General features: G+C 44.8%; 1 protein-coding gene across 2 annotated transcripts; it reads left to right on the top strand.

Moving 5' to 3' along the window:
• The first annotated feature begins 510 nt into the window (after positions 1–510).
• LOC131580438 (neurotrypsin-like) lies at positions 511–19,230 on the top strand. Of its 2 annotated transcripts, none has more exons than XM_058841626.1 (17): positions 511–685; positions 918–1,108; positions 3,141–3,186; positions 4,395–4,631; positions 5,887–6,010; positions 6,723–6,898; positions 7,239–7,386; positions 8,215–8,393; positions 8,779–8,920; positions 9,976–10,178; positions 11,148–11,289; positions 11,533–11,738; positions 12,296–12,374; positions 12,618–12,740; positions 13,280–13,560; positions 15,073–16,471; positions 18,023–19,230. In XM_058841626.1, the coding sequence occupies exons 2-16, from the start codon at positions 1,037–1,039 to the stop codon at positions 15,381–15,383; spliced, it is 2,469 nt and encodes an 822-aa protein (XP_058697609.1). In that variant the 5' UTR covers positions 511–685; positions 918–1,036; the 3' UTR covers positions 15,384–16,471; positions 18,023–19,230. The 2 variants fall into 2 exon arrangements, with proteins under 2 accessions (XP_058697609.1, XP_058697610.1); XM_058841627.1 differs by having other exon boundaries at positions 815–1,108.
• The last annotated feature ends 50 nt before the right edge of the window (positions 19,231–19,280 follow it).

Here is a 19,280-nt window from a genome sequence, read left to right as displayed (position 1 = left end):
AACCAGTTGCCTTCTTAGATTTAATAGTGTTTAAAGCTTGTAGCCTTGAACCCTAATTTATATGAAGGACTACCAAGCTGGAAACACTAAAACCCCCCATGGGATGGGATTGTTCATGGCAATACAATAATGATTAACCCTCTGGAAAGCATCCTAACCAATTGAGGGAAGATATAGGCCAAGGTCAAGGAGACACTCGATGGCAAAATTCTCTGCTGGCAATACCCATGATGGCAATACAGGGCCGAAAATTGGGAAGGCACCCTGGAGAGGGCTTTACCGGGAGAGATCTGGAAGCTGCTTAACATAAAGTTTTCTGGGTCCCGTTTACCTGGGTTCAAATCTGAGGAGAGCTGACCTCGGGAAGCTGCAAGCTGCTAATCGAGGAGGCAGCGGTGGGGGGGGATAAAGTCCAGATTCCTTCCAAGAAGTCTAATCTCTGGCAAATGTGTGCGCACACGCCGTTGCCTTTCCCAGTTGTTGCTGGGGGCTTTGCAATAGGACACTGCCCCAGCTCCTTGCCGTGCTGCTTCCTCGGGTGGAGGAGGAAAAGGCAGCTGGGGAAGGAGCGCTGCAGGAGCGGAGCGGGCGGCTGGCCCCGCCGCTGGGCAGAAGGGGCGGGGAGGCGGAGGCTGGCACTGGGAGCAGCGCGTACCTGAGCACGGCGGAGCGGGGGGACAGCGGGGTGAGGAGCGGGCTGAGGGCTCTGCCCCACCGCTTGTGCTAGCCTCCGCCCGTCTTCGAATGTGCTAGAGAAATTCGGGGGCATGTTCTGTTCTCTTACTTCTCTCCTCTCTTCTTCCCCTTTCTGAAGAGAAGAATCAAGGAGAGGAGATGGGGAGAGGAACGGGAAAGTGAAATTCTAAGATGCTGCTGGGAGCTTTAATCCCTCTCCTCACATCCCTTTCCCTGCACAGAAATGGAAAAGTCACCCCACTCCCTCCGGTGGGGAGTGGCTAATGTGGGAAAGCAGACCCTGGCAGCTGAACGAGAATGTGATGCTTGAAGAACCTTCTGCTCACTTTTTACACGAGGGATGGAAATCTCCAAAATACTCGGGCTCCTGGTAGAGCTGTCAAGTCTGTTATCCTGTCTCAGATGTATGGAGGTAAGAAAAGGTTATTTTTCTATCTGCCGGTAAGAAGTCACATGGCTCTTTTAATATCCCCACTGTAATTGGATCTTGTTATCACTTGGATATGTTTTCTAGAGCATTTAGGCATTTGTGGTCTCTAGGAAGGACTGGTGGCTTGGGGAGGGATTTGTTTCATCGTGCATATAAATTCAGAAAAGAAACAAACCAGGAAAGCAGGGTGCACAACGGCTTGCAGATGCCTTGGCTTGGGTTTCCAGTGTTTCTCAGGCACTGCAGTGACCCTGGCAGGAGAGATCCTTTGTTTCTGTTCTTTGCTGATTGTCTCTCTTGCTGTTGTGGTCAGATGATTTATAGCTGCACAGACCTAGGGCAATGCCTGAAGCATAGGCTGTTTGCATTGAATTTAATTGATGATGTTGTTGGTTAGTGTTGGGGTATTTTGGAAACTGCTACAGAAACTGGCAGCAACTAAACTTTCATTAGAAGGGAAGCTTATTACTTGGACTGCAGTAGTTTTGTTTATGGTCCAGCTCCAAGAAGAGCGGGTTCAGTCTCTCATATATATCCTGTTATTAGTTTGATCCATCCTTGTATCACCGGCAGGCTTACAGGTATCTGCAGGTGTACACAAAAAGCTAGGGATTGAGGGACCTGGATTGTGGTGCAGTCACAAAAGTACAGCTTAGCTCACTTTCTACTCTGCAAAGAGCTTTGAGATCCTCAAGTCCTTCAGTATTGTTTGTCCAGAAACCCTTATGTGGGCTTGCAACAGCCTGATACATGCAGATGGATGGATTTTTGCCTGAAAAGGGTTTATCTGTGCATCCCTTTGTGCATATGCAGCTGAGATCTGATCTACTTCTGAACCACATCAGGAATTCATCTTCCTTATGCAGTATCCCCTTTTGACTTCTGGAGGATGATGATGGAGATTGGCCATGATTGTCAGGACCTTCTGGACCATAATCATAAGCTTGATTTGAAAATTATGTCTGACATGAGTAGGTGTTGCTCTTGTCAGGTTTCTGTGGGAATTACCTCTGCTTATTCCAGAAGTGGATTTGGTTTAATTCCAAATTTAACTTTTCCCATTTTCCAGGAAGAGGTGAAGCTGAGAGCGGCAAAATTACTGCATTTTGAAGAAAACCATTACCAAGCTAGTATCCTTCAGCTGCACACCTCTGCTCTGTGAATTGCAACTCTTTGTTTGTATAAAAGTATTAGAAATGTTAATTTAGAATGTTTAGAAACTAATTAAATTACAAGGAGCTAGCAGAAGCATGTACAGTTTCTTCTTTTCACTCCGAGTCTGTGAAGGTCTTGCACTTGCTTGCACACCATGTAGTGGTGTTGAGTGGAGATCTCTATCTCTCAGCCTGTAATCAAGTTACACCCACAAAAAACATTGCCTATAAGAGGAAATGCAATTTGGGGGCCAGACAGCATGCAAGAATTCTGAAGACTTTGTTTCATATTTTTTGTTTTTAGATATTTAACCCCATTTGGATAATAACACCATAGGCCATATCATATTTTCAAGTATTAAAATCCTCAAAAAGCCTTGGATTTTCTTCCTTGGGTGTTTCCACTTTATACATGGATGTTTATTACTATTTTAACAGGTATTCTGGGGGCATCATCCTGTCACTCAAGTAGCTAAATCTCTGCTGCTGTGGCTGTAGATGACTTGCCCTATAAACAGAGAGAAAATGAGTAGTTATTATTTTTCTTACATAATAATGATTTTCTTCCAGATTTTCTTTCCACGGGTATCTCATTCAGGCTTTCAACTCTGTTGGAAAAAAAACACGTAGCGCTCTGTAATGTAGTGCTTAGAACAAGGGTAAATCTCTGTAGGCCAGTAATTATTCATTTTGTTGTCAGTGGACAGAGCTATGGTTGTATTTGAAGAGGAGCAATGGGGAGACCAGGGAAGAGGCTGGTTACTAGGGTGTATTTGCCTAAAGCTGAGCTGCTTCTAGGACATGCCCATGTTTATTTCATTGGATAATCATCTCTGCTTTTGCTGTGTTTCTTTCCACAGGCTTTCCTGGGATCTAAGCCCAACCAAAACCACTTGCAGAGTGCAGGTAAGAACAAGAAGTTATTAATTCAGTCATTGGGCAGACTTTCCTGCTGTGGTGATCTGAGACACCACTGGCATGATGAACCACTGTTACCTGGTCTTCTTCCTCCTTTCTTTTCATCACTTCTTCAGTCTTTTCTCTTGCCCCATTGCCTGCTTATCTCCCTCACCAACATGGCCACACTGTTTCTGTTTCTTCATGTTGAATGCTCTTGCAGTTCCCTGTTCCTCCTTTTCCTTTTCCTTTAATCTCTTTCTCTGCCTTGGTCTTTTTTGCATGCTTACCTTTCCTCTGCTCTAATAACTTCTGAATTCTCAGATAACCTCTCTGAGTGTCCCAGTTGATGCCACGCATATGATTTGTTTTCCAGATATTGACTTCAACTGCTTCTCATTTCTGTACCTTGCATTTAACCTTCAGCCGTCACTTACCCCCTCTGGGCTTGGCAGTGGCTGGAAGGCAAATGACATGATGCAAAGTTTCTTTGTGGCCTTGATCTTTGCCCCACATGCAGGAGAGTTTCCTGAAAGTGTTGGTTTCTTTTTGTTTACTTAGTGACTGGAACTGTAAATGTTGTCCCCTTCTCAGTCTAATCTTCCCATGTTATGGACTCTATAAAGCCCACAAAATCTGGGGGTTTTTTTCCCACTTTGTTATTTCAGGGTCATGAATGGAGAGTTTTTTCCTTTTTTTAAGGGCCATAATAAATTAATTGTTGGGTATTTTTACACTGGATATTTCACATGGGCACCTGCATTTCCCCCAAAACAAGCTCCCTTTCCCTTCCAATATATTAGCCAAGTTCAGATGAGCCAGGTGACCTGCTGATGTGTATAGGCAACATAATGCAATGAAACTGTGTCATTTCCCACTCTCCTGCTTTGTACAGTGCTGCTCCAAAGTGAGTACATGTATTGCATATACAGTAATGGGAACCAGTTCAAATTGTCATGTTTGGGCCCTAAGTTAGCACTTTTCAAAGGTCTGTCTGGGTAGTTCATTGCTTCAGATCAGTTTGTGGTTTGGACAGTGAGTATTATAAATATTCTTTGAGCAGCACCTTCAAGAGTGATAGAGTTGGAATCAAGCAAGCAGCAGCTGAGACTGCAGACACGAGGGGTATTTCTCATAACCAGCTGGTGTCTCCCATGTTGTCTGAGCTTCAGTGTGTGATGCCTTAGGTGTCGCTAACACTCCTTTCCTGTGCCTAGCGGCCAGCGTGTGTGCTGTGGGACCTCTCGGCTATTACAATGGCTCCCTGGCGGTCACCGCGGCCGGAGCAGAGTGTCTCAACTGGGCAGAGTTCCCTGATTATGTTCAGCAGTACCCAGACCGTGGCCTGGGGGACCACAACTACTGCAGGAACCCAGACGGGGGAACGACGCCCTGGTGCTTCTACAGGCTTGTGTCAGGGGCCATCGGCTGGGCCAACTGTGACTGTAACCAAGGTAAGGGCTCAAGGCAGAAATGTGTGCTGCACAGATTTGCAAGTGGCAGGTGGAACAGCCTGTGAAAGAAGCACAGTACAAAGACTGTTCCCAATTGTTGAAATAATACTAGAGGCTAGCCTGTGTGGGAGAAAAACGTTTGTATATAGTAGGGGGTGGATTTAAACTGCTGTAGCTGTAATGCCCTGTATAGATGTTTTATTCTCATACAAGGAGACTTCTTTTTTTCCTACTGCTAGCTTATGCCACTTAGAAAACAGTTTCAGTTATGTAGAAAACAACCCACTTCTGCTCCTTTAGGGTCCATATCAGAGCATTCCTCATGTAAGTGTAGCAGTTCAAATATAACAAGAAAGAAATCTGTGACGAGGTGGGTCATAGGCTTGTGTTAAACTTCCTCAGTGCTGGCACAAGGACTACTGCATACTTTGAGGCAAGCAAGGAGCTGAGCTCTCTCAATGCATTGACTGCTGTGCAGCATTCTTGAAAATGTCCTGTTTTCTGATCATCCTTGCTTTTCCTGCATTTTGCAGAACAGTTTAATAAACACCAATTTAATAAATGACAGTCTTTTCCCTTGCCAGCGGATATGCTTTCAAAGAAAGCAAAGAATGCACTTCCATTAAAGGAAGGATATGTGTAGTGGTGCTGTGTGCCTGCATTGAGGTACTGCGGACAGGTGTGTCCTTCTGCAAGTACATAACTGAGCGAGGAGATGTGCTGGTAAAATTTTTGGTGGGATGGGAATTGAAAGGGCATTTACACTGGCATTTACATTTCTTTTTCTAAGAGAAATTAAAGAGGATTCATCTGCTGTTGCTAAACGTCTTACTGTAGCAACAGAGTCTTGCAGGTGAAGTGGGTGATGGAAATAGATCACTGGAGTGTCAGGAGTAGTGTCAGGATAGGCTGCCATTTTCACACACCCTTTCAAGATAGCATGTAAAATCATCCCCATTCCACAGAAGAGGAATCCAGGAGATTTGGCAGAAGCCAAATTTCCTGCTGGTGTTACCATGGATTTGAAAAGACCATAACACCAACCATCCTCCCAAGCAGCCATTGCTGGGACTGGGAAGGTGCACATCCCATACTCTTTCATGCATATCACTTTAGTGCCAGCAAAGGCAAAACCGGGATGAAAGAAGCCAAGTGCAGTTCAGCTCAGCTACATGCAAGTCCAAGACTTGCTGGTCTGAAACTTCCATCAGCAGATAGCAGCTGGTTTTTGGTTGGTTTTATTCTATTTTGGAAGGTGCTGTGCGGTTGGCTGAAGACAGTAGTGTGGAGCTGTACTTCAATGGACTCTGGGGTACCATCTGTGCTGACCACTGGACTGACTGGGATGCCAGCGTTGTCTGCAGGCAGCTAGGTCTCAGGTGGGAACCTCAGTCTGACTGGGAGAGGTACATGCTTGTGTGGCTTTTGAAAGAGCAGCCTCTGTGGTTACAGTCCCTCTGGCACAGTGTGTTGGCTGGCAGAATGGAGTTTGTTTTGTGAGCTAATTACCCACTTACCAGGGTCCTTTTGTACTGTTTTCTTCCTGTGGCTACCCCCAACCCAATCAGCATTTGCAAGAATTTTTTAAAACAATAGATTCTGCTTCATGCTTCAGGCTGTGAAAAGTGAGCTGTGAGATCACATTCCCTTTTTATGGTCATCAGCTGGAGTTATTATAGCGATCTAACAGAAATTTTAGGAGTATGAACTCTCTTTGGGTTTTGGGGATTTGAGCATTCAAACTTCCAAATAGCAAGGAGATAAGGTCCACAGAGAGGAAAGGTGATTCAGATAGTTTGGTGCTTGAGTCTGTTGATGGGTTTGTTCATTGCTTTCAAACGAGAGTGCCATTTCTGACTACACCAACTCCTCTGCATTAGGTAGGCACACAAAAGGATTAGGAAGTGCTTTGTGCTTGCTTGTGCTTTCCCATTAGACTGTTAATGGTCACCCCTTTATGCATTTCCAATTAACTGGACACACTGGGACATGAAATGTCACAACTGGACTGGAGAGTCACAACAACTGAGGGAACTTGTAAGTCAAGCTGGTCTGTGGCATTTCATTGCTCTGTTGCATCCTCTGTACTAGTGAGATCGGCACAGCTGGGAAGAAGAATCATCCCAGACCATGGCCTGTTCCCCTGCATCTGCAGTCAGCAAACTGCCATGGAGATGAGGAAGCCCTGCTGCAGTGTGGCTATCAGGAAGCTATGTCAGGAGCTTGTAACCAGGGGAGTGCTGTGGTAACTTGTGTTCCTCCAGAAGGTAAATCTCCAGGGAATGATCTCAATCACCAAATGATGCTGATGAACATGGCTGATGCTTATGCCTACATCCCCTTCTTGTCAAGCCAGGATTTTGTCTGCAGGCAGAAAACTCCTGGTCACCACCACAGCCAATTAAAGAGCCATCTCTGGACCAGCACTACCCCACTCTGGGGGCTGTGATCATGGGTGCTTGTGGGGGGTGTCTAGAGAGGAGGGTGAAGTAAAAGAGCATCACAAGAGCTCCCCTGGCTAGAGAATGGTTCTACACCCTGAACTGCTGGATGTGCTTTGTTTCTGTCTTGTTCTGTTGTGCTCTCTTTCCCTTTCTTGAAGCACAGGTGTAGGTGCCCCACTCCGTATTGTTGGGGGGAAGGAGAGCTTTGAAGGGCGAGTGGAGGTTTACCATGATGGCAAGTGGGGAACCATCTGTGATGACCAGTGGGACGACCGGGATGCTGAAGTAGTCTGTAGACAGCTGGGACTCAGGTAATTTCCTTGCTGTATGTCACGGAATAGTAATAGAAGTAGGTAGAATGAATAATATGAGAGCATGTCCCTTCACTATACTACCAGCCCTTCCTATAGGAGCTATACAGAAACCCTGGGAAACATAGTTCTGGACTGATCATCCTATGAAGTGATTTTGTATCCCATTCTTGTCAATTTTATGGTTTGTGCTGTGTAAAAAAAAAAAACCAAAAACAATGTACATTCCTGTCTAAGGATTGTTTGTGTTTACCCCTTTTCATCATTTTTGCATACGTCCTAGTACATATCTTGTAACTTGTCATGATGATTTCCATATGTGAACTGCAGTTGCTTGCTCGGTTAAGTTTAAACACCTATAGTTTCCCTTATCCTCTTCAGACAGGAAAGCAAGAGAGACGACCACCTCATTCTCCTGTGTGCCATTCAGTGCTTAACACGGGAGCTGTTGCATACTGAGCATTCTTGAAAATCACATCAGTACAGGATTATTTAAAATAGATTGTTCAAATTTGGGATCCCTCAGTCTTTGGGAGTTTTGCCTGTTATGTGATTGTAATTGAGACTGATGTTACATCGTTGTCTGTAGAAGTCTCTGTGTGTCTGAACTGTTTGTGTTGTAGTAACATTTTTGTTATTTGCTGGAAGAGCTATTACAAACATTCCAATAACATTTCAATTAACAGTTGGCAACTCCACTGTGTCAAAAATACAGATGATCTATGGGAGGACAGTGACCAGCACAGGAGAGTTCCTGTGCAAGGCAGAATTTGAGGACACAAGACGGTGGCCTTCCTTACTGAGCATATATATCTCTAATGTTTACAGTGGGACCCCAAAAGCCTTGTCATGGGCTCACTATGGGCAGGGATCTGGCCCAATCCTGCTGGATGAAGTACAGTGCTCAGGGAATGAACTCTCCCTTGATCAGTGCAAGAAGAGTGACTGGGGACAGCAAAACTGTGACCACATTGAAGACGCTGGGGTCTCCTGTAACCCTTTCACAGGTACAGATGTACAGCTCTGCCAGTTAGATGTGGTCAGTCCCCCACATTACTTGGCTTGCTCAGCAGCTAAGCCCCCTAGTTCAGGTCCTGCACAGCTTCCATATATGGCTCCCACAAGGGCTGCCAGATGTGGAGGCAGAGACTAAGGGAATGGATCAGAGGCAGACTCGGTGGTGTTCCCAGTTTTGCTCAGGTGGTGTGGAAAGGCTGAAGTGAATCCTCCTCTGACAGATGGGTAATGAACATTTGTATTTTGAGTATCCACAGACATCTGTGTCTTTTGTTTCTTTTGCTCATGGGCAGTACAGAGACCTAGCAGTGGTGCACAGGCTGTTTCTTTTCTCCCCTGCTGAGTGCTGTCCTCTCCTTCTCCCACCCCTTGCAGAGGGCACTGTCCGGCTGGCTGGCGGCCGCAGCCCCAGCGAAGGCAGGGTGGAAGTTTATTACAATGGAGACTGGGGCACAGTGTGCGATGATGGCTGGACAGACCTCGGTGCCCAGGTGGTCTGCAGGCAGTTGGGCTTCAGGTAGGACTGAGAGTGTTTAGTGTCTGTACTTCCTAGTTTCAAGGATTAGATTCCATCACCCTTCACTAGGATAGGCTGGACCTTAATCCTTCAATGCTGTCTTTGTTAGAAGGCTTATTACCATTATACAACTTATTAAGGAAAGATTAATAGGTATCCACATCCCTTCCAAGGGGCAAAAATAAATCTATTATCTCTTGCCTCAGCCTGTTTTGAAAGCAGATAACAGGCTTAATACTGTCCTTATGAACCCCTCAGCAAAGTCAGAAAATTTTCTTTAATGGTCCTTAAGTTTTCACTTAAGTGAAATATTTGTGAATATTAAGTGACACCTTAGGTGCCACGTCTGCTCTATCAGTAAAAGGATATCACCTATCTGCTCCGTACGTATCACCTTCAGTAGCTGAACAAAGACCATCAGGGCAAAAAAGAATAGTAATAGGAATTTTCAGCTCATTTCTGAGCTGTCATCCCTTCAGGTAGGAGTTTGGGAAAGATTTAAAATCAGGATACTGTTGCCTTTGAGCTTTGGGGATTTTTAAAACATGATTAGGGTCTCCTAAAATTTCAACATTATAGATGAAAAAGAAAACTAAACTAAATTCTTCCCTTTGAGTTCAGCTGCATACTGCGTTTGCCATCTCTTTTACTGCCTGAAAGTTCGCAGCTTTCTGCAGTTCAATTCCAGGTAGTTGTTTCCTATAAAAAGAAGTAGAATTACTTGAATGTTGACATTTTTGATACCTCCTCTGCCAGCCCCTCCCCAAATCGATGTATCTGCCATATCTGAAAAGCAGCCCCTGCTGGCTCTCTGTGCCTTTGAATGTGCCTTTGACCAGACTCTAGAAAATGGACTGGTCTCAGGAGGCCTCCCTGAAAAATTGAGCTGGTGAGATGTCAGGGTGCTTCATTGCCATCCTGTGTGTCCATTGAGTGGTTTAGGTCAAGAAGCCACCAGTACCATAGTGAAGCAGGGGCGTTTCTCTTTAGATCTGAGCTTGGGTCCTTCTGTGGAATTTAGAGTTTCAATGTTATTTTCTGTTTTCTTCCTCTAGTGGTCCTGCTGCCCTGGCCTCTGAAGGAGACTATGCTGCTGGTCAAGGCTTCATCTTACTGGATGATGTGGCATGTGTGGGGACAGAGCTGTCTCTCCTGGACTGTCCCCACAGCAACTGGGGGCAGCATGACTGCTCCCATGCTGAGGATCTGGGTGTCCGCTGTTCCCCAGAAAGCAACACGGTCATGGATGGCAGCCTGGGTAACTCACCTTGTTCTTGCCCTGAACAGTGGGGAAATTTCACCTTCTCGTCTATTCCCTTGGAAGCTCTGGCAGATGTGGGAATTTTCCCTGTGCTGGTTCAACAAGGGGTCTGCTTTTTGAGGAGGAAGGAGCCCTGGCTGAACTGGGGCAGAGCCACAAATCTGTAGCTCCACCAGACCTGCTATCAGACCAGCAGATAAATAGAAACGGGAGTGAGTTGTATTGGCAGTCTCAAAAAAAAAACCAAAACAAACCTGAGGGGCTGAGGGACAGTGACTGCCTTAATGTGCCATTGCTCAAGGGAAGCCTTTAACTAGACCTTTTAGCAAACTTAGGTGTGGTTACGTTAGTGCCACACCTTGCCAAGACAGGAGGACTTCAGATGCAAGGGGTTGTTGTTTGCACTCCCTTGTGTGGATGACACATTTCTAATTAAAATTGTGAAAGTATTTCAAATTAGCATGATTCCCTCATTTATATAATACCTGATACTCTCCCCTTTCCTTGCTACAGGAGACTTTCCAGTTTGTCAGACATTTGTTATTGAAATAGTTGGCATCCAACATTTTTGTTTTTCTTGGATGTAGAACTCTTCTCTTGCTTAGAACCATGTAATAGTTATACAATTCAATGGATTTTTTTTCCCAGGCATGTTTAAGCTTGTCTAACTCTTGGCTCAGGAGTTAATAACTTTCTTTCTGTTCTCCTCTTTACTCAGCTTTCAGAGTATGATCCACTGATCATTTCCAGTATGTATTAAATAGATTAGTATGTATATAGTCTTCTGCTTCAGCACAGAGGTAAAATGTCTTAATATAGATGCACTTCTTTCTTTTTTTCTTTTTTTTTTTCTTTTTCTTTTTGTTTGAAGCTTACTGATGTCTGGGATTCATCTTTTTCTAAGTTTTGGACAGCTGACCCCTCTGGTGTTTTTGCTTGCAGCAACCCATGCATTTTCTCCTTCAGGGCCTCCCGTGCGGCTGGTGGATGGAGAAAGCACCAAGGAGGGCCGGGTTGAGATATTGCTGAATGGGCAGTGGGGCAGTGTCTGTGATGATGACTGGACAGACAGAGATGCTGCAGTGGTTTGCAGGCAACTGGGATTCAGGTAAGAGCTGTGGTACAGGCATCTTACAGATAGAAACAGCTCTCAGGAGCACTTCTGGATTTGTTTCTGGGGGCTTAGTTTTAGTTTTGGCACACCCACATATGCTTGAAGGAGTAGGTTGGTCTTCTCACTGTACTACTGTCTGTGTGTTGAGTGACAAATATTCCACTTAAAATGCACTGGTGCCTCAGGTTCAGTTGGCTCCTGCTCACTGCAGATTAGCCACCCTCTCTCTAATTACAGTGGTACAGCAAAAGCCAGGGCAATGGCTTATTTTGGCGAAGGACATGGGCCCATCCATCTGGACAACATAGAATGCAGTGGCATGGAGCACACCCTGGGGCAATGTGCCACGCCGGACACCAGGACTCACAGCTGCTGGCACCGTGAGGATGCAGGGGTGATCTGTGACTATGTGGAAGAAAAGGTCCAAGATAGCAGGAGAACAGGTGACATTCCCATTTCTTCTATGCAGGATCTGGAGCTCTGGTTGTAGGACCTCTGCATGCTTTTGTGGTTTTTCCCTGTCATTCTTGTGTTTGGCTGAAACTTCACCTACAAAATAAGCATGTCCTGTCCTGCACCTCCTACATTTTTCTCGTTTTCAGTGTATCTCCTTAGCAGCACAAAGCATTCCAGATTAGTCTGAGGAGCCCCGCCCATGTCAGGCCCTTGAGCCTGCAGGATTTCCCCACAGCCAAGTCACCATACTCTTCCTTAGAACAGCAACCATAAGCAACCTTTGGGGTTTAGAGTACTGAGGAAGTATAAGTATAGGTCCCGCTCCTGGCATAAGACTAGAGAGACTTCAGGTAAGCACCTCCAGTGAAATTAAGGAAACCTGTGGGATCAAATGTTCTATGAATTCCATATGCACAACGCAACACAATTGATTATCTTGAGGATTAATGCCCTCAGAAAAGGTGAATGGTATTTGGCTCTGTGACAGCACTGTTGATACTTAAGGTGAAGGTTCCTACCCAACTGCTCTAACTTTGCCACGCAGGTGCAGAGTCTGGTGTGTGTGGGATGCGCCTGCTTCACCGTCGCAAGAAAAGGATCATAGGTGGAAACAAGTCTCTGAGGTACTACCCTGTAATTGCTGAGAGCCAGACTGGTTCCAGCTTTCCTTTGGGCTCTGGAAATAGCCTGGCAGATGTTTACTGAAAATCAATGCATTTTCACTGCTGATTTTTGAACTTGGTTTGAACCAGTGTGCTGTCCAGGAAAGAATGCAAGCTGGCTGAGCCCAGATGAGACAGAGTGGATGGGAAAGAGCAAAATGGCTCCCACATGTGTGACACCTCTTATTCCTGTTTCTTCTTCAGAGGCAGCTGGCCATGGCAGGCCTCACTGCGGCTGAAGGGTTTTCATCAAGATACTCGTCTGCTGTGTGGAGCAACGCTGATCAGCAGCTGCTGGGTGGTGACTGCAGCCCACTGCTTCAAAAGGTGTGTTTGGGAGTGAGGAGGCCCAAGGGATACTCAACGATGGACAAGATAACCTCATACAAGTTTATCCTCGTAGCCCAGCAGAACCACATGAGCAAAGTTTCTAAATCAAGACCTTCAGGTTATGATCTGTGCAATCTTGGAGTGCTTATGTGGATGACTCAATATAGACTTGCTTTGTCCTTCATTGCTTACACCTGGCCTCTTAACTCTGAGGCTTTACAGTGTAAAGGGAACCAGCATTTTGCCATTTTAAGTGCTTAAAGAACTGTGAACAGGTCAGTTCACAAGCCTGTCGCAACTATAATAATAATTTTTATAGAAAAAAAGTCCTGTGCATAGTAGATCGTGATTTGGGACACTAAATCTGCAACAGCTGGCATGATCATATCTGCTAAAGAGGTCCCACAGTCCTGCAGCTGGAACTGTTTTACCACTGTGGTGTGAGGAGGTAGTTCAGTCTTATAGCAACTGAGACTTGTGTGATTCTGCTTTCCTCTTTGTAGGAGTATCGAGATCTTGAGTCTGTTTTTCTCCAGGTTTGGTGTTGATGTACGGCGCTACCTCCTGCGGGTGGGTGATTACCACACAGCTGTGAAGGATGAGTTTGAGAGGGAGCTGCCTGTGGAGCGGATTGTCCTCCACAGGAACTACTGGGCTGGCAGCAATGATAATGACATAGCCCTGGTCCGGATGCGGGGCAGAGAAGGGCACTGTCTCTCCTTCAATCATCACGTTCTGCCCGTCTGCCTGCCTGACAGGAGAGAGAGGTCTGACATCAACCGGCAAGCCTGCATCATCTCTGGCTGGGGAGACACAGGTGAGTGGTAGGGCTTTGAGAGGCAGGAGAGAGGAGGAAGTCTGCTTTCAGAAGCCTACATAGGCCATTAATTTATGTCAACTCTAGGCTATGTTCTCACTGCTTCCATTGTCTGTGCCAGCACATGGTGCTAAGGAATGGGGAGATGAGGTGGGTTTTGTGCTATTGTGTTTTCATCTGATTTTGAGGCTTATTGAGTCTGCTCAATATTGATGAAAGCTTTGGTTTCCATACCATCTCTCTGAAGCTGTGGGAGAGACAAATGCTGCCATCTGGCCACAGTCCTCTCTTTCTTCCCATTTCTACACATGTGTTTGCCCACAGCAGACCCCTAAGGGAGCAGCCTGTGCTGAACCACTATACCAGGCCTGTGGCAGGCCCCCCTGTTTCCATGACCTGCCTTCTTCATGATACTGTCACAGTGAGGTGAGGGCTTAGAGGTGGAAGGAGCCCTCAGAGAGAAATATCTCTCAGGCTACCTTGCTTAATCTCCCTGTGTATTTCGGCAAAGACAGATGGACTCTGAGTCTGGTTTCTGCCCTTGGTTCAAGGCAGCCTGGACCTGTCCTCTTTGAGCATATTGCTGTAAAGCTTCCTAAGTAAAAGGGAACATGGAGGCCTTTCTGGGGCTGCTATGACTGGAGAAAAGCCATATGTTTAGAAAGACTTCCTGCCAAAAGACCCAGGAGCTCAGCTGTTGATTTTGGACTTGCTCGTCTTTCTCAGCTGTTACCGCAGCTTTTTAACTGCCACTACCTATTTGCCTTTGGAGTCAGTTGTGCCAGTTGCACGTGTCACTTCAGGACGTTTGGGGTGGATCAAGGAGCAACTTAGCCATGTAACTGCCTTAAGCTGTACTGGAGCTTAGTGGCTAGAATCCTTCCCACGCACCAAACCCAGCTTTCTCAATGAGGAGCAGTTACCTACTACCTTGTGAACTTACATAAACAGAAAGGTCATACTCTAATATAGCTTATTAGCCTTGTGTTCTAAGCAACACTGGAGTAATAAAGAGATTTGGCCAGATAGACTCAAGTCTGGCCAAAGATGAAGTGAATTCCCTTTGAATAACATTTGAATGCCTCTGAAACATCTTCTAAAATTTCTCTGAGGACTGAGCACTTAACAGATACTACTGCATTTATTCTCTTGAAAAAAACACTGTCCTTGCTTTACTGAACAGGAAACGGAGATTGGGAGAGGTGAGATGAATTGAACAAGGTTCAAGTTTCTTGCTGACAGAATCAGGAGTAAGACTCATCCTTTGATCTAACCTTTTTCTGCAACCTGCTTCCCCACATCTTTGATCTTACAGCTCTTTTTTTTGTGGTCTGGCTTGGCATCACTGTTTTCTGAAGTTCTTGTGGTTCAGAGATGCTGAGCTCAGCCTATTTCCTTGCTGCAGAGTTGGCATGAAATGTGTAAGTGCCTGTTTTTGTAGGGAGCACTGTTGCACCAGGTCTCTATGGGTGCCTGTATGTGAATGAGTCTGGCTGGTCTGTTTTATTCCAGGGAAGTCCTATTCCAGAACCCTGCTGCAGGGGGTGGTCCCCCTTCTCCCACGGGAAGACTGTGAGGCCCGTTACGGGCGGAAGTTCACCAACCGCATGATTTGTGCTGGGAACCTCTCTGAAGATAAACGGGTGGACAGCTGTCAGGGTGACAGTGGAGGGCCACTCATGTGTCAGAGATCAAATGGACGCTGGATCATTTTGGGCATCACTTCCTGGGGGTATGGCTGTGGTCGGAAGGATTCGCCCGGTGTGTACACAAAGGTCAGCAAATTCGTACCCTGGATCAAGAAAGTGACCAAGCTAAAATAAAAATAACTGATCTCTAGGAATTTCAGCATGTGGTCCTTTTGCCCTGAAGCAGCAGAAGGATGTGGCTTCTGGTCTGTGACTGATGGAGATTTATTTTCTCATTGGACACTGGCAAAAGACTTTCATGTAGATCTGCAAGGAAAACAGTTATGACTGATTCTTTAAAGTCTTTGGTTTCATTTTAGTCTGTAATCTGTAAGCAGAGAAAGCAGGTACACAGTGGTAACAATGATCAGTATACATTGCTCTAAATATCTGAATCATTTAATGCAATCACACCTATTCCTTTGCCCTGGCACACAGAAATGTTAGAAGTAGAGACATACCTACTGCTGTAAATCTTTTCATGACTGTATGTTTGGACAGTTGAAACATGCTGAAAGAAGAGGTGAGATGCTTGGAAGATGGCACCAGGTGCTGGCATAGTGGAAATCTTCAGATATTTTTTCATTACCGCTCTCTTGAGTTCCAGGAATCAGAAGATTTGACCCGAGTTGAGGAACACGCCAGCTGTTGGGTTTTTTAGCTTCCCTGTTATGTCTCTAGGGGGAACCTTTTCTCTTCTGAATAGTAGGTCTGCTCCCATAGGATCCCTTTCAAGTGTCTGCCTGGACTAAGAGATCCTTGACCCTCCTTCTGTAATCCTCTGTCACACATTTTCAGCTGCCAGATGCTATAGTTTTATTGCTGCTTTTTTGCTATAGTAGTTTGTGCGTGTGGTTGGGCTTTTTTTTTGTTTCCTTAATGTAGCATCTTCTAGAATCAGTTGTTGGTGTGAGAGGCAGTAGCTTTCTTGCCCTCATGATTACTATGAAGAACTTAAAATCGGACCTTAAGTAGCTGAATAGACATGTTATTTTTCTTTAAATCCAAATGTAATGTTAATCTCAAACATTCAGGTGTTGAATCATGATTTAACAGCACTGTGAGGACTTCCTACTGGTCCCTTATTATTCATCATAGTTATTAGCTGCCCTTTGTGCCGCTAGTCTTTAATATCTCTGTGTTCACAGTTTTCTATGAAACATGGAATTACTCCTGGGGTATAGATACACCTCAAGCAAATTACTGACTCCCTGTGAAAAACAGTAAGTGTGATGCAAAACACCTTCCAGCTTTTGTGAAGTTTGTCCTATTCTTGATACCTTTGTGCCATGCTTTCTTTTTTCTTTTCTTTGCACTCTTTGGGAGTAAACTCATAGGGAGTAAACTGAGGTTAACTTGAGGCTATGCAAGCACTGTCATCAAGCTGTAGTTCTCAGCCTGAACAGATATAATGCTGAGAGAAAGCAGGGGTTATTGAATATTACAATTTCTTCCTTCTGTCTCATCCAAACAAATGAACAGAGTTCCCTCTTATGCCTTAAGCACTTTTTAAAGTTAATATATTATTCTTGAGTAGTAAAGAAATAGACAGAAGAGCTAAGTGCCTTAACAGTTGTGCAGTGCAGCATCTTCTCACTGTGTACAGATAAGGCAGAGAGCAGACAGGTCTGTGCAGGAGCAGGAGCAAAAACCTTTGATGTATAACCAAGGGCTTGAATGTGGAGGATTAGTACAGGATGAGACACGTGGAACTTGTACCAAATGTGCATGTTTTGGGTAGGCAGTAACTAGGTCGGGCACTGACCTGCTGTCTGGAAGGTTTGCACTCCCGGCATTGGGTATTACCAATGCAAGAACAGAAGGCAGAGCACAGTCTGTGGCTTAGCAATGTCATATTACAGGGCATGTAGTGACAGGATCCTAGAAATTGCCTTGGGTTCAAGAAGTAGCGATTGCCTAAAGCTTTAATTTGTCTTCTATAAATTAGCTTAATGTAGAGGTGCTGACTTGACTAGGTGGCTGATTTTTGTGTGTGAAGGCTAAACGAAAGTTTCATTTACCTTTCCAGATATTATAGGATAGTTAGTCCACTGTTGCAATGGACTGTTCTAAAATCCTGCTTGCAAACTTTATTTTAATGAAGAATTGTTGGAATCTTTAAAATATGCAATGTCAGGACCCTTGCAAACTGGTCTTTGAAACAAACCTGATCCATTTGTGCCTCTTCTTGAGGTGCTGAATGTCTTCAACACAGCTTTGTGCTGATAGTCCTGTTTAAAATGCCAGACTTGATCCTTTGGCAGCACTGTGCTCGGCTCCATGCTGGCCATGTTGTCCTATGGCTCCTGGCAGAGTCTCTAAAATGCAAGCTTCAGACTGCTCCTTATCTTCCTGGAATTAAAATGCCAGGAGGACCAAGGGCAATTATGTCACAGACCTCTCATCTTGTGATGGATTAAATGACAAGTTCTACACTGGCAGGAGCAGTACCTGTCTGGGAAGCATGGAGGGATTTGAGTTTTACCTTCAGCCTCCCCTAAGCTAGCATGCTACAGCAGCTCAAATGGACTTTCTGTGCCTTGGGTGCTGTCACATCTCTAGTTTAACCTGGTTTGATCTTTCAGTTTATACCCATAACCCCAACAGGCATAGAAACACCGAAGGATGACACTGTGAGGTGATTTCCCTAAGCTTACTTAGTGAGTGGCCATTCAGGAGTTTGCATAAATTGCCATGTAGCACAAGTGAGATGCAGGCCTGGCATTATCTTCTGAAATTCCCATGTTCTAGTTAAAAATATTTCTTTCTCCTAGATCTTATCACTATGAAGGCTGTGAGAATCCTTGTAATTAACACCCTTCAAGTCCTGCATGAGCCAGGAGGAAGGAAGGAAGCATCCAATCTCCTTTGCCTGTGTTTATACCTTACTGGTGCTGTAGGCAAGCCTGTCAGTGCTCTCCTACGTTGACATGGCCTGTTTCAGGATACAGCTGTTGCTCTTCACTGTTTAACCTGGGACTGTGTCCCAAATCAAACTCATGTGCATGAGGCTTACTAGAACTGCCTAGTTAGATGAGCAGCACTCAGTAACCCTAGGACTGTATTTTGTAATATTGGACAGCAGCAGATGTTTCAAAAGATAGTATGTGTGTGTTGTGCTGAACAAGTTTTAACAAACTTTCCTTTTGGGGAATTTTGTTCTTGACCCATTTAAATTAATTACTTGAATTATTATTATCATCATTAAAAATGGAAATACAAATACTTGATCCTCTAGGTGTTGTACACACTCTGTGCGCTATCCTTTTGTAATTTTTTTCCCCTAAAGAGTTTATGTCCCTAACTTTTAAAAACTATTTAATGTATCAGCCTTCATCTTCCATATAAATGTTTAAACTTTTTATTTTTAATCTAACTAAGCTCTCAATTCCAGTATTTTCTGGCAATGAAAACCATTATAATTTTATTCTCCATCGCACATAATTTCTTTTTATGGTTCCCGAATTAATTGCCTTTTGTTTTCATCGAGTACCATCTGTCCTTGTGTTCTCAGCCACGAGAGAAAATAAGGGGCCTGGCTTTACATTCTCTGTTATGCATTATTCTAGAGATAGTTCCTTTTCTAAGACTGTGGCTTCCTCTATCTCTCTTCAATCCAAACTGTCTAGGTGTCTTATAACATGCTAACTGTCTCTCTGTGTTTTCTCTTTCTGATGGATCTTTAAACTTTGGTAAACAACTGAATGCAGTTTGCCAGGGGAGGCTGTATCCCCTGCTGATTATTTGAGTTAAATTTTCTATAGCAGGCAATTCTGTAAGTCATTTCAGTGCTGTGTCTGTATACTGGAGCTTGTTTTAAACTTGCTAGTGTGGTCTTGGTGGCAGCCTTGCTACAGGGGAATGAAAACCCACTGAGGTTAGTTCTCCCTGTGTCTCAGGTAGGTGCAGCAGTCCCACTGAGCTCACAGAAATTGCTGTAGGTCTGTCTGGGGAACTCTGAGCAGGGAGCACGTGGAGAGCTGTGTGGACTTTTGCCTGTGCTGACATACCTGGAAGGCTGAGACAGTCCAC

This window comes from Poecile atricapillus, chromosome 6 (genome assembly GCF_030490865.1).
Source record: "Poecile atricapillus isolate bPoeAtr1 chromosome 6, bPoeAtr1.hap1, whole genome shotgun sequence".
NCBI classification, from domain to species: domain Eukaryota; kingdom Metazoa; phylum Chordata; class Aves; order Passeriformes; family Paridae; genus Poecile; species Poecile atricapillus.
This window is presented reverse-complemented; position numbering and strand designations above follow the sequence as displayed.